Source organism: Gekko japonicus, unplaced genomic scaffold (assembly GCF_001447785.1).
Source record: "Gekko japonicus isolate JY-2015 unplaced genomic scaffold, Gekko_japonicus_V1.1 scaffold626, whole genome shotgun sequence".
Classification (NCBI taxonomy): domain Eukaryota; kingdom Metazoa; phylum Chordata; class Lepidosauria; order Squamata; family Gekkonidae; genus Gekko; species Gekko japonicus.
Window position 1 is genome coordinate 824278 of NW_015170911.1, and position 14170 is coordinate 838447.

Below are 14170 nucleotides of genomic sequence, written 5' to 3' on the forward strand. Positions count from 1 at the left end.
TCTTATTTCGAAGAGCTGCCTCGCAGGGCCCAGCTATTTACGGGGTTTCTTACAGTATATATTTTCTAAGTTTTTGTTCCCCTGGCCTCAGCTATGTGTAGCTTTCTGTTTCCACTGCAGTAAAGTCACGCACAATTGATTCTGCTTTCTTCCAAAAGGCATTAAGTTCAGATTCAGTCTGAAAAGCACTTTTCATCATTTGTGTAACTATTTGCCGTGCTGAAAAGGGGTGCAGCGAGGTTCCTGAACAAAATGAAATTGATGTGGCCCTGGCAATCATGCCACTGCAGTGGGAAACGTGTGCGTCATCTAGGTGTGCCTAGAATGCAAAACACTCTATATGCATAAAGAGGTGCTAAGAATTTCCTCCCAAAACTTAGGAAACTTTGCTTTCTGAAATTCGTTAATGATCTGACAAGCCAAAAGCAAACAAGTATAATTACTCTTTGTAATTATAATACGATATCTACTTTCTTGATGCTTCAGAGATCAGAAGCCCTCACACTGATGGTTTATACTACCATCTAGTGGTGTAGCTATAGACGCCTTTTGTTATATGCTGCTTTGTTGTTCAGTCGCACAGTCGAATCTGACTCTTCGCGACCCCATGGACCAGATCACGCCAGGCCACGCCTGCTAGGTAAAGGTAAAGTTTTCCCTTGCTTGAAAGTCAGTCAAATCCGACTCTAGGGTTTCGGTGCTCATCTCCGTTTCAAAGCCGAAGAGCCAGCGCTGTCCAAAGACATTTCTGTGGTGATGTGGCCGGCATGACTAAACGCTGAGGTAAACAGAACGCTGTTACCTTCCCACCGAAGTGGTACCTATTTATCTACTTGCAATTTCTTGCTTTTGAACTGCTAGATTGGCAGGAGCTGGAACCAGAGATGGAGCTCACTCCGTCATTCGGTACTCAGGTCTCGAACTGCTGAACTACCGACCTTCCAGCCTGCAGTTCAGCATCTTAACCACTTGAGCCACCACAGCTAAACTGAAGCCATTTATAAAATTAAAATACCCTGGTCATAATCCAAAGCAAGTGTTCTTAACTCCAGTGACTGCACAAACAGAATAGAAACAGAAACCATTCGGTTTTTAAAATGGAGTTTCTGAAAGAATTGTTGATTAATTGTGGTAAAAACTGCTAAAGTTAGAAAATTCCTTTTGAAAAATAGTCCACTTTTCTTTCCTCATGGAACTCAAGATGACATAAACAAGAGTCCCCGGGAGATCTTCTGTCCTGTCACACCCAGACAGATTTAAATTCAGCAAGATTGCTGCAATCATGTGCCTTCAGACCATACCCTGAACTCAACACAATGGATTCAGCAATTGTTTCTGTAATCTAGATCTCTGAAAACCTAAATACATTATGGTATGATTAAGAAAACAACTGCAAAGTACAGCAGTTAATGATTGGGAGTGGAAAAAGAGACCACCTTACACAATCTATATAAATATACATGAAACTTGCTACAAAAGATTATGGTACTTAACTCTCAAGAGATTAAATGAAATTTATGGGAGTAATTATAATGAATGTGGGGAATGTAGACAAGTCCTAGCATTCTTTTTACATACGTAGTAGCAATGCCATGGTTGTTCAAGATTATTGGAGGAAAATTATGAGACAGAGAAAGCAAATGGAAGGTGTCATACCAATGAATCTTAAAATAATTCAGTTGAGGCATGTTAATGATTATGTTATTTGGAAACATTATTCCAATATGGTATCAGACCTAAAATCAGCTGGAAAAAACCAATTATTTCCCACAACTGGCAGAACTGTAAAAGTGTACCCATTAAGAGATAGGTTAATAAGATTTTTAAAAAATCACTGAGAACTCATGACATTTCTTTTCCTTTTTAATAACAGCAATAATTGTAAGAAACAGAAGAGAGGGGAAACTATCATTTAGTTTGGTCACTGTCACTTAGCCAAGACCCTACCTATGGTCTGACTTGAGAAACACCTGGAGATTTGAGGGGCGGTGCTTAGCAAGGCTATAATGTGATGCCATGGCCTGTGATATCACTTCTGGTCAAAGGTTGGGTGATGGCAAGTTGTGATGTCACTTCCAGCCACACCCCCTCCTGTGAAGTCACTTCCTCCTTCCAAAATTCAGGTTTAAATTCCCTGCTTTACATCATTCAGATCCCTCACTGACCAGTATTTTACTAGATTTCCTGGGAGAAATCTTGGATGAATAGTGCTTCCTTTTCCTAAACCAGTAAACTGATCCTATATTTTCATGTAGTTCCACAAAAATTTCCATGCAAATGGAATTTTAGCACAGCAGGAAAAAACCTATGACCCTTCCTCCTGGCCCTGCCACTGTGCAACTGGGGCATAGTTTTCCCAGGTAGAGGCTAACAGGTGGCAGTAAACAGGGAAAGCTGAAGAAGGGCAGTAGATCAAGGTAGGTTGACTGGTGGATGAGAAGCCAGCAGGAAAAGGGGAGAGGCTACGGGAGCTCTCAGGGAAGGAAAAAGGAAGAAGAGGAAGAAGAAGAGAAGAGATTGGATTTATACCCCACCCTTCATTGACCAAGGGAGTCTCAGAGTGGCTTACAATCCCTTTCCCTTCCCCTCCCCACAACAGACACCCTGTGAGATAAGTGGGGCTGAGAGAGCTCTCTCGAGAACTGCCTTTGAGAGAACAGCTCTGAAAGAACTTATGACTGACCCAAAGTCACACCAGCAGCTGCATGTGGAGGAGTGGGAAATCAAACCCGGTTCTCCCAGATTAGATTCTACACTCTTAACCACTACACCAAACTGTAGTGGTTAAGTGGTTCAGCCTTCCACTTTTGGAAATAGTGCAGGAGAGGGAAATGAGATGCCTCCTGCAAGTCCTTGTGGGTTCCCGTTTATATAATTAGAATGTTGACAGAAAGTCACTATTCCAACACAGTTCAATGTGCTTAAAGCCCAGTGAGTGAGCTGAACTCTGTTGAACTGGGATATTAATCCACCAATAGCAAATGTGCTTGCATGTTTGTCAAATTAAATTGGTTGTATTAAGAGTTTAATACAGCAGTTCTATGCTTACTTACCTGGAAGTAAGCCCCACTGAACATAATAAGGTTTAGTTCTGAGTGGACATGCATAGGATCGCACCATAAGATGTTGTCATCCAGCCCATCCATCATAAGCGCCTGCCTGTATGCTTGCCTTGGAAGAGGGGAAGGGGATTCAGCCAGACTTCCCAGCCTTGGGGGGATGTTTCAACACTTAAAAAGGCACATGGATGGGTCAAGACCCTCTGTCCCCACTGTGCCATGGGCACAAGTGGCAATTTTAAATGGCTGACTTTGTCTCTAAAGTGGTGTTGGCAGCCATAGGTAGGACCCATGGCTGCCATAACATCTAGTTCTGGCCCAAAGATACAAATGGAATCATTATGTTATGAAAACAGGGGAACTTGTGTTGCTTAGGTTTGCAGGGGTTGTGTCAAAGACCTTAGAGAATTCTAGCACATAGAATTTATCTAAAACACAAAACATCTTCCTGTCAAATACAGAAGTGTTGCATTACCTTCTTACATAGTTCAAACATAATCAGTATGGAGTAATGATCTCCAGACATAAAGAGCTGTCAGATAAAATTAGTGAGTGATCATGAGTTCCTGTGTTCATGTCAATACAATTTTGCAACCTCCAATCAATTCTGGATAGTTTCCAGGGTACCCACACAAGCAAAAGTCTATGAAAATCTCAGTGTGTATTGTTGTGGGGTGTTGTGGGGGGGGCATTGGAGTGTTGTGGGGGGCATTGAAGAGAATAACATGAATCCTTTCCGCAATGGTAGGGATAATCCTCAGCCACTGTTAGGAATGACTGGCTATGTATACTCTGGAAAGGGGTCTGCCTCAAGGTAACTCCCAATTCTGGACTTATATATTATGCAAATTAAGCAGCACAGTCTCTTTCCAAATGCACAACAGCATCCTGCTTCTTGTGCTGGAAAGATACCAGTTTTTAATTTTTTTCTGTCTCCTCTTACTCAGTGGCAAGAATGTAAGCTAGATTGCTCAACGTTATGAAATATTTTAACAGGAAAAGAAAGGCACTTTATAGGATAAGAAGTACTACATTGCTGTGTCATAACTCATGTTAGTTCAGCCTTGGTTGTGGAACTGAAAAAAGAAGAAATGCTTCTCTAAAACAAAATCTTCCAGATAGCAAGTGGTTAGGGTAGCAAGTCTACATTTATAAATGAACATATCTTGTGCATTCAAGGCCAAAGTGCAAAGGGGAAATCCCACGCTGTGTGATACTGAAGGCTCTGCTCTGACAGTGCAATCCTACACGGAGTTGCTCCTTTCCAAGCCCACTGAAATCAATGGGCTTAACTAGAGTAACTCTTCATAGGATCCCGCTGCACTGTAAGAGTGCAGTTCTACCCAGAGTTAGCCCCTTCTAAGTCCACTGACGTAACTCTTCTTAGGAGTGCACTGTACGTCTACTATAATCTATAGGGCAAATTATTCTCTTCCATTACACAGAGCAGTAGAAAGGACTGTGGTGCAAATATTGGTGGCTTTGGCATTTATTCATGGCATTATTAGCATGTACAGGTGCTAGAGGACCATAGGAAAGCCTAGCACAGCACAGTGCAACACAGGAACACAAACTCTGATAAGTGTCTTGTTTAGGACTCTTCCAGATTCCCTTAAAATTCTGCAATATGTATCATCTCAAAATTACTGTGAGCACTTTTACTTGGCTAAAACATTTCAGCTATATGTCGTTAACTGGTAAGACCGACATTTTTTTAAAAAAAGAAATCAAAATTAGAGGGGGAAATCACAATGCACTGAAGAAAAAACAGCCTGTTTTGCCATCCATCAATAAGTTAATTTAAAACTGTACATAAATCTGTATAAAGTTATACTACTATACCGGTATCTTGGATGAATGATTGCGTAGATGATGGGATTGTAGATCGCAGAAGCTTTGGCAATAACAGCTGGCACAGATTTAGAATAGGGAGTCAGGAAGCTGGCATGGCTATAAAGAAGAAAGAGAATTATTTTTATAAACCTTTTGTTCCTCAATCGCAAAATAGCTCAACTTTTTCCTTGTCGATCCTGAGCTGCAATGATTTGATAGCTATCTTTGGGGGAAAGTCAGATTTGATGATTTGCTAATATTCTACCTGTTTGTTACATTTGTCCAAGAACTTGTGAGCAGTGAACTTGTGGGCAGTGAATTTGGTTTTCCTCTGCTTCATTTTGTTCTTACAACTCCTGTGTGATATGTTGAGCCAAGAGTCAAAATGAAAGTGGAGATTTGAATCTGTGTCTTCCTAGTCCTAATCTTGGTACTAAACCTCAACATGTCTGGGTAAGGCTCAGATGAGTATGTATATTAAATCAGACTACTGGTCCATGTAGCCCACATTGTCTTCTCTGCTTTGCAACTGACTTATGGCAACTGCATAGCGTTTTCAATGCAAGAGACCTTTAGAGGTGGTTTGCCATTGCCTGCCCCTGCGTCATGGCCCTGGAATTCCTTAGTGGTCTCCCATCCAAATAGTAACCAGGGTGGACCTTGCTTAGCTTCAGAGATCTGACGAGATCAGGATAGCTTGGACTATCCAGGTCAAGGAAAAGCATACCAGAGAAAAAGTCACAGCCTTGCAGCTATTTAGTTTGGACTTCCTGTATCCATAGCATATACTCTCACTAAGCCACAACCTTTAAATAGCCACAGTCCATGTGTGGAAGCCACATTCAACACTAAAGGCCAGCTGCTGTTCTACAGCTAATTGGCTTTTCTGCGTGTCAGAAACATATAGCAGCCATACAGTACTGATCTTCAATGCAGAAGACTTAATAATCAGATGATGATGATTATTATTATTCTCACTGCAGTATCCCACCACTGGGCACACAGGCTCTCCCTAGCCACAAACCCACATCCAGTATCAAAGGCCAAACTGGAGAACACCCATCAGTTAACGCTCTACAGCTAATTTGCATATTACATGTCCTTTTAATTATCTCTATGAACTCTCCCTAGAAGCTAAAATGACAACTCTGAGGCTATCATGCTTTGGGTCACATTACGAGAAGAGTCACTGGAAAAGACAATAATGCTAGCAAAAGTTGAATGCAGCAGGACTGACTCTATAAAGGAGGCCACAGCCCTCAGTTTGCAAAGCCTGAGCGTGGCTACTAACGATAGGACATTTTGGACGTCATTAATTCATAGGGCCACCATAAGTTGGAAGTGACTTGATGGTACTTAACACACACACACACACACATCTGCATGTCTTCTTTATGGACATGGTTGGTTAAAGAAAAGGTGGTAGATGTTTTCACTTGTTTGCAATATTCTCGTTTTGAAGTGGTTACTCACAAAAGCAAATAGAAGGAGAAAGCCTAACATAAGAAAACAAGAGAAAAGACCCGCGAAACTCGCGGGGGGGGGGACTCAGCAGGCGGAGGAGGAACCAGCAGGAGCAGGTAAGCTCTCCCTCCGTCTCCTCCGATCGGTTCCCCCCCGCCCTCTCCTCTCCATCTCCTTCCCATCCGCTCGATCTCGCCCCACCCGCCTTGTCCCCCCGCTCAGAACCGATCGGTTCCTCCCCCCGCACAGCGAGGCCCGCGCGGCTTGCAGCTGTAGCCCACATTGTCTTCTCTGCTTTGCAACTGACTTATGGCGACTGCATAGTGTTTTCAATGCAAGAGACCTTTAGAGGTGGTTTGCCATTGCCTGCCTCTGCGTCATGGCCCTGGAATTCCTTAGTGGTCTCCCATCCAAATATTAATCAGGGTGGACCTTGCTTAGCTTCAGAGATCTGACCAGATCAGGCTAGCTTGGACTATCCAGGAAAAGCACACCAGAGAAAAAGTCACAGCCTTGCAGCTATTTAGTTTGGACTTCCTGTATCCGTATATACTCTCACTAAGCCACAACCTTTAAATAGCCACAGTCCATGTGCGGAAGCCACATTCAACACTAAAGGCCAGCTGCTGTTCTACAGCTAATTGGCTTATCTGCATGTCAGAAAACATATAGCAGCCATACAGCATTGATCTTCAATGCAGAAGACTTAATCAGATGATGATGATTATTATTCTCACTGCAGTATCCCACCACTGGGCACACAGGCTCTCCCTAGCCACAAACCCACATCCAGTATCAAAGGCCAAACTGGAGAACACCCATTAGTTAACACTCTACAGCTAATTTGCATATTACTTGTCCTTTTAATTATCTCTAAGAACTCTCCCTAGAAGCTAAAATGACAAATCTGAGCTTTTGTGAATTCTGAAGAAGTGAACAGTGACTCACAACAGCTCACAACCTACCACAAATTTTGCTAGTCTTTAAGGTGCTACCGGACTCTTACTCTTTTCTACTGCTACAGACAGACTAACATGGCTACCAATCTTGATCTATCTTCAAGTAGAATAGTTAGTTCCATTCTCACCACAGGAATATAGCCACTAGGGGTGGAACACCTCCAGCTTGTTTTCTATTTTGACTTCTTTATGTTACTTCTTGTAGTTAACATGTATTACAGTTAAGTCATGTTAAGAGAGGAAGATGTGTTTCACATCTCCCAAGGGAATGAAAGTTTCAGGCTGGATTGTTTTTTCTTACCCTGCCCATGCAATGAGAGTAACGCAAGCATACGGAGACCAGGACAAGACATAGACCACAATGGCCACAAAAGCAATCTTTGCCAGCTTCCATTCACTTTTAATGGACTGAGAGATGTTTGATTTCCGACCAGAGGATGATCCTAACTTCTGAACATTCCTGAAAGAAGAAAAGCAAAAAGGTACTGCAGAAAGCAAGAATTCAAATCAGGATTATCAACAGGACAGGGGTCTAATACAGCAAACTTTAAAATATTTTTTTTTTAAAAGGGGCAGGGAGAGATCATGTCAAAACATTCCCTCTGAGTTGCAATTATTTATTGAGATCTGTTCCTTCTCCTGTTTCAGGGGATTCAAGAAAGGTTAAAATACGCTTTGATTTTATCCTTTGCTGTGAGGCAGATGACATTTAAGACACCTAGTGCCTCAGTTCAGCCATCAATCAAAACCACGGTTAATTAAACAAACTATGATTAACCTGATTATCTGAATGCAGGCTATTCCACTAACTACATCTACCGTAGTTATGGTATGCCCCACCAGGATATGAAATCATGGTTTGAAGCTGACTTTTAACCAACTCTGTGTTAAATACATTTTTGCATGAGGTATGAATGCAGATATCTTAGCTTAATCCTGGCTTGTTCCATAGAACTGTTTTTGCCCCAATGCAGGATGAGATACCTGCTGGCTCTTGGGGCAGGAGAGTGGAGGCAATGGAATCAACTTATGTTCAGAGACCTGGTTTAAGATGATAAATGTAGTTGAAATAGAGCATGTGTCTGTGGATACTTTAACTGACCAACAGAATTACTGTGTGGCACTATTGTGAATTTATCTACAGGTCTAGAAGAATATTCTTGGATTGCAAATGAAGAATGCTTACCTGCCTGTAGTTCTTATGGCAAGAAACATGAATATATAGCAATGGAAGATTATGATCAGAGGAATGAAGAACACACACCAACATAACATCATGGTGTAGCTTCTGTTTGCTGGAGAATAGGTTATATAGTCCCATGTACAGGAAATCATCAAACCCTCAGGCACATATGAACCTACAGACAGTAAAACACATGCATGTATTATATAACGCATACACAAGGACAAATGCATGACCCTGGAAATTAATAATACTTTTATTTTAGCGTATTGTAAAGGTAAAGGCAAAGGTAAAGGTTGCCTTGCTCGAAAGCCAGTCGAATCCGACTCTAGGGTTGCGGTGCTCATCTCCGTTTCAAAGCCGAAGAGCCAGCGCTGTCCGAAGACATTTCCATGGTCATGTGGCCGGCATGACTAAACACCAAGGTGCATGGAACGCTGTTACCTTCCCACTGAAGTGGTACCTATTTATCTACTTGCAATTTCTTGCTTTCTAACTGCTAGGTTGGCAGGAGCTGGAATTAGAGATGGGAGCTCACTCCATCATGCGGCACACTCGGGTCTCGAACTGCTGAACTACTGACCTTCCACAGCCTGCAGTTCAGCGTCTTAACCCCTTGAGCCACCGCAGCTCCAGCGTATTGTACCTATGTTCTAAACTCCCAACTTGAGAATTTTTATTTACCTTACATTTTTATCCTGTCCTTTACCTTACATTTTTATCCTGTCCTTTTCTCCAAAGAGCTCAAGGCAGCATATACAGTTCTCCCTAACTTTATTTTATCATCAGAACATTACTCTGAGATAAGTTAGGCCGAAAGAGAATGACTAGAACAAGGTCACCCGGTGATCTTTTTTGTTCCTGAATGTGACAAAATATCCCATTTCCTACTCCTCCTTTATCAACCTCTGCAAGAAACTCCCAGCATCTCCAAATGCAGTTCTTACCATTACTTGGATTTCTATCCGACACATGCCTATTCATGGAAGGGGTGCTTCCATCTCATACTGCGGAAAATTTTATAAACCGGTGGCTGCTTTTTGTTTTGAAGCTCACTGTAGAAGAGTGCATCATGCTATGTGGAACCATGCTGAAAGACTTTCATACATCTCTATTTAAGAATAAATACCTTAAATTAATCATTCATTATCCACTTTTGTAAACGTGGGAACATATATAGCTTTGAACTGTTGATAAAGTTCAGTGAATGGTAACGAAGGAGACTGTAATTCAGTTCCTTAGGTAGTGACAGCCTCCTTGTACCTCAGTATTATATCTGCAACTTTAAAGCCTTGCAGAGGGTTATTTGCATAAGCAAAATTCTCATCAGATCTCAGAAGCTAAGCGGGGTTGGCCCTAGCTAGTATTTGGATGGGCAGACTTCCAAGGAAAACCAGAGCTGGGACACAGAGGCAGGCAATGGCAAACCACCACCGAATGTCTCTTGGCTTAAAACCCCACTATGGGTCGCCATAAGTCTGCTGTGACTTGACAGCCCTTTCCACCACCTTCCATACTGCAGAGTACTCTAGGGTACCGGAGGCAGGCAGCAGCAAGAGAAGGCAAGGGCTTCTGTGGTTTTGATATCTGGCCAGCTACTGTGGGAAGAAGCTTTGAACATGTTCTTATAATAAAGGAGTATACCATTCCCTCTTAATGCTCACATAAATAAGCCTTTAGAAATCTCAAGGACAAAAATCTCAAGGACTAGCTTCAAGTCCAGTAAGCACCTCCAACAAGATTTCAGGGTATAAGCTTTCAAGAGTCAAAGCTCCCTTCATTAGATACAAGTAGAAAAGGCGATTCCTGCTTGTATCTGATGAAAGGAGTTCTATGTCTTGAAAGCGTATACCCCCAAAATCTTGTTGTTCTCTAAGGTACTACTGGACTGGAATCTAGATCTTCTCGTGCAGATCAACATGACTACTCTCTGAAACCAATCTCAAGGACTGTGTATCTCTTATTCCCAAACAGATTCAGAGCCCAAAGAGAAGTGGCTAAGGGAATCCATGTGTACTCATGCACATGTTCACCATTTATATCCAAAATGGTGTGAGGCATCTAATTTTCAATGAAAACGTGCATATGGGAGAGGGGAGCTGAGTCTTGTCCCTTTCCCTGTCTTATTTCCCTCTATCACATCAAGTCTGCTCCCCATATTAAAGCTAGAAACTCCAGCTGGCTGAGGCACTCACATTTGGACACCATGGCAGACTGCAGTTTAAGCCAGGAAAAGTTCATACAAATTCTGTGCTGTAGCGTAGGAGGGAGGTGCGAGAAACAAGGGGAGCAAATAAGCACAGCAAATAAACTGTGATAGAGCCCAACTCGGACAGATTTCTGTTTAATTACAGTATGTCACGACATCTGAACGCAGCTTGAATCTTCCTTAGTTGATGTTCACAAAGGCAGGAAAATAACTTTGGAAGAATCGCTTTGTTTGATCCAGGGCAGATGTTTTTGTTCTGAAGAAAGGACTGGGTTAATGTGGATCTGTGTAAACAGCAGTTTACACAGAAGTGGACCTTAGACAGCAAATGCCTCCCGATGGCATTTCTTATCTTGCTAGTTCTTAGTGCTGTTCCTGGATACTAGGATTAAAATATGCAACTCTCTATTTATATATATATACACACACACACAGACAGCAATATATTTGCAAATAATACTCAGCTTTAGATAGAATGCACAAATGCCAGTGCTAATTAGAAGAAACATACATTCAGGGAAAGAAAAATAATCTAAACATTAAAAGCAGTAGCAAGAGTCCAGTAGGACCTTAAAGACTAACAAAATTTGTAGCAGGGTATGAGCTTTCATGAGTCACTGCTAGTGACTCATGAAACCCCATAAAAGGTAAATGTTCCCTTGCTCGAAAGCCAGTCGAATCCTACTCTAGGGCTGCGGTGCTCATCTCCGTTTCAAAGCCGAAGAGCCAGTGCTGTCCGAAGACGTTTCCGTGGTCATGTGGCCGGCATGACTAAACACCAAGGCACACGGAACGCTGTTACCTTCCCACCGAAGTGGTCCCTATTTATCTGCTTGCAATTTCTTGCTTTCGAACTGCTAGGTTGGCAGGAGCTGGAACTAGAGATGGGAGCTCACTCCGTCATGCGGCACCCGGGTCTCGAACTGCTGAACTACTGACCTTCCACAGCCTGCAGTTCAGTGTCTTAACCACTTGAGCCACCGCAGCTCCATATGAAACCCCATACTCTGCCACAAATTTTGCTGGTCTTTAAGGTGCTACTGGACTCTTGCTCTTTTCTGCTGCTACAGACAGACATGGCTACCTATCTCGATCTATATTAAATGCAGTTCTAGCTAGGATTATAATTTATATATATATATGAATCTTTTAATGTTACAAAATATTGGTTGATTGATGAAAGCAATTCAGTGAATATGTATATTACTTATTTTGGCAGAACTCAGAAAAAACAAACAAAATGAATTGTTTTTTTGGAACAGGAACAGGTTGTACAACCTTAATTAAAACTTTTTCTTGTGTTATAACAATTTTTCCTTAAGAAAAACATAATTAATGGAGCTCTTCTTTCTATGTAATTAGGAAAGTAAGAATAGCAGTCCCACAACCCCTCCAGGATTCAGAAAGAATTGCCACTATTGAGAGGAATGTAGAAGCGCACACACAGCGTAGTGGGATACTGCCCAGTGACCAAAGATAGCATATACAATGCAAAGGGATGAGGGAAGAGAATAAACATACTCCACCCAAACAGCGGACACACACTCCAAGCCAGTGAGTAGAGCCAGACAAAGACAATGATCAGGCATGAGTTTTTCTTTGAAGTCCTCTTTATGGACTGCAGAGGCCTCGTAATCACACAGTAGCGATCAACTGAAATGGCTAACAAAGTCATCATGGAAGTTATTCCAAACAGCGCCCCGCAAAAAGCATACAAGTTGCAACCTAAAAGCAGAAGGAGAGTGTAAGAGTTTCAATGTTCAAATTAGTACTAAAAAGCAAAGACAAAACCCCCGTATCTATCTTTTCACATCCTGGTAGAGGCTTTTTTGGAATGGGATCTATGCTTAAGTGGTCCCTTTTTTACATTATGTATTTGTGATTTCTTTCTTTACAAGAATTATACCCCATTTTTATGTTGTACAAATAGCACACAACATAAAGCTCCCAACATGAAAATTAAGACGTTATGAAATCATAAACATTTTAACAACTAAACCTTCTCAGGCAGAAGAATAAAAGCAGCTTAGGGTTAGATGCAAAAGCAGACAGGATCTAATAACAATGGCTGAAATCACCCAGCCAGTTTATAGCTTTCCTACAATATAGGTAAGAAAATACATAAGACTGAATTTATATTTATATATATAGAGTCCCATATCTCACTATAGGTGGTGACTGAGACCACTTTGTTAATGGAAAAATGCCTCAAAATCCAATACAGTTAAAGTTACATTATCTGGGAATGTTGCCTACTGTAATGGTTTAATTGTTGTAAAAACATTAATTTCTTATTCTGTAGACAGACCTTAATGGAAAAGTGTCTCAAAATCCAATACAGTTAAAGTTATATTTTCTGGGAATGTTGCCTACTGTAATGGCTTTAATTGTTGGTAAAAACATTAATTTCTTATTCTGTAGACAGAAAAATACTCCTAAACCCCAGCTCTCTCTCAGCAATAAAGGTATTCAGATTGTTGCACTGAACAATGATTTTAAAGATGGTGAAGATATTGCACTGACAAAGACCACACTGGGATTGCTTATTTTCCATTCTAGAACACATGTATAGTATTCATAACTCTACTGAAGGGTATGCAATGAGGCTTACTGCCCAGAAAGTGTTCTTAGGAATTGCACTTGCAGTGAAAATTGCAAGAAGCGGCACTTCCGGGTTCAGTTCAAGGTACTGGTGTTTTCCTTTAAAGCCCTTCATGACCAGGCACCACATACTTGAAGGATCCCCTCTCCCTGTATGGACCTGTGCAGCAGTTCCAATGCTACAACTGTTGCTCCTCTTTATTCTCTCCTGTGCAAAGGTATATAAAGCTGGGCTCGTTGTCATACATTTACCATAGCTACCCTCAGGCTTTGGAACAGTCTTCCTGAGGATGTGCGGAAACCTTCCAGTCTTAACTTTCAGGCTGTAAGTCTGAATTACATAAGAAGAGGACAGTTTTAAGGGTCACGAGTGTCATGATAAAGAGATGCAGGATCCCTTGATTAACCCAGTCTTAACTTTCAGGCTGTAGGTCTGAATTACATAAGAAAAGGACAGTTTTAAGGGTCACGAATGTCGTGATAAAGAGATGCAGGATCCCTTGATTAACATGCAGAGAGGCCCTGCTCTCAGGGAAAACATTCTTTTTTAGGAAATGAAGCAATAAAACATCTCAGATTGCAAGGTGAGAGGAGATGAGTTTATAGAAATAAAATAGGCAAGAAAACCATTTGCCCACCTGCCGGGACAGGGCAAGATAGATGGCTATTTGGATATCCTGAGTTGGGACATAAAGGGTTGGGGATGTGCACCTTAATTTGATTAGAGAAAGGGTGCAGAGCCGTACATGAGACCCACACCAAATTGCATGATAGCTGGGAGGAATTTACTTTAACCTGATATTGTTTTTACTGGGTCTTATGTAAGCCGCCCTGAGCCTGCCTCGGTGGGGAGGGCAGGGTA

The 14170-nt window shown here is 41.7% G+C and overlaps 1 protein-coding gene across 1 annotated transcript in view; it reads right to left on the minus strand.

Annotated features, from left to right (window-relative positions):
* Positions 1 to 14170, minus strand: part of OPN4 (opsin 4) — a 40275-nt gene that overhangs the window by 8722 nt on the left and 17383 nt on the right. The window contains exons 3-6 of the mRNA XM_015418685.1: positions 12229 to 12432; positions 8502 to 8673; positions 7617 to 7775; positions 4902 to 5009 (exon numbers count right to left, since the gene is read on the minus strand). Coding sequence (XP_015274171.1) covers positions 4902 to 5009; positions 7617 to 7775; positions 8502 to 8673; positions 12229 to 12432 — 643 coding nt within the window. The remainder of the gene's footprint in view (positions 1 to 4901; positions 5010 to 7616; positions 7776 to 8501; positions 8674 to 12228; positions 12433 to 14170) is intronic.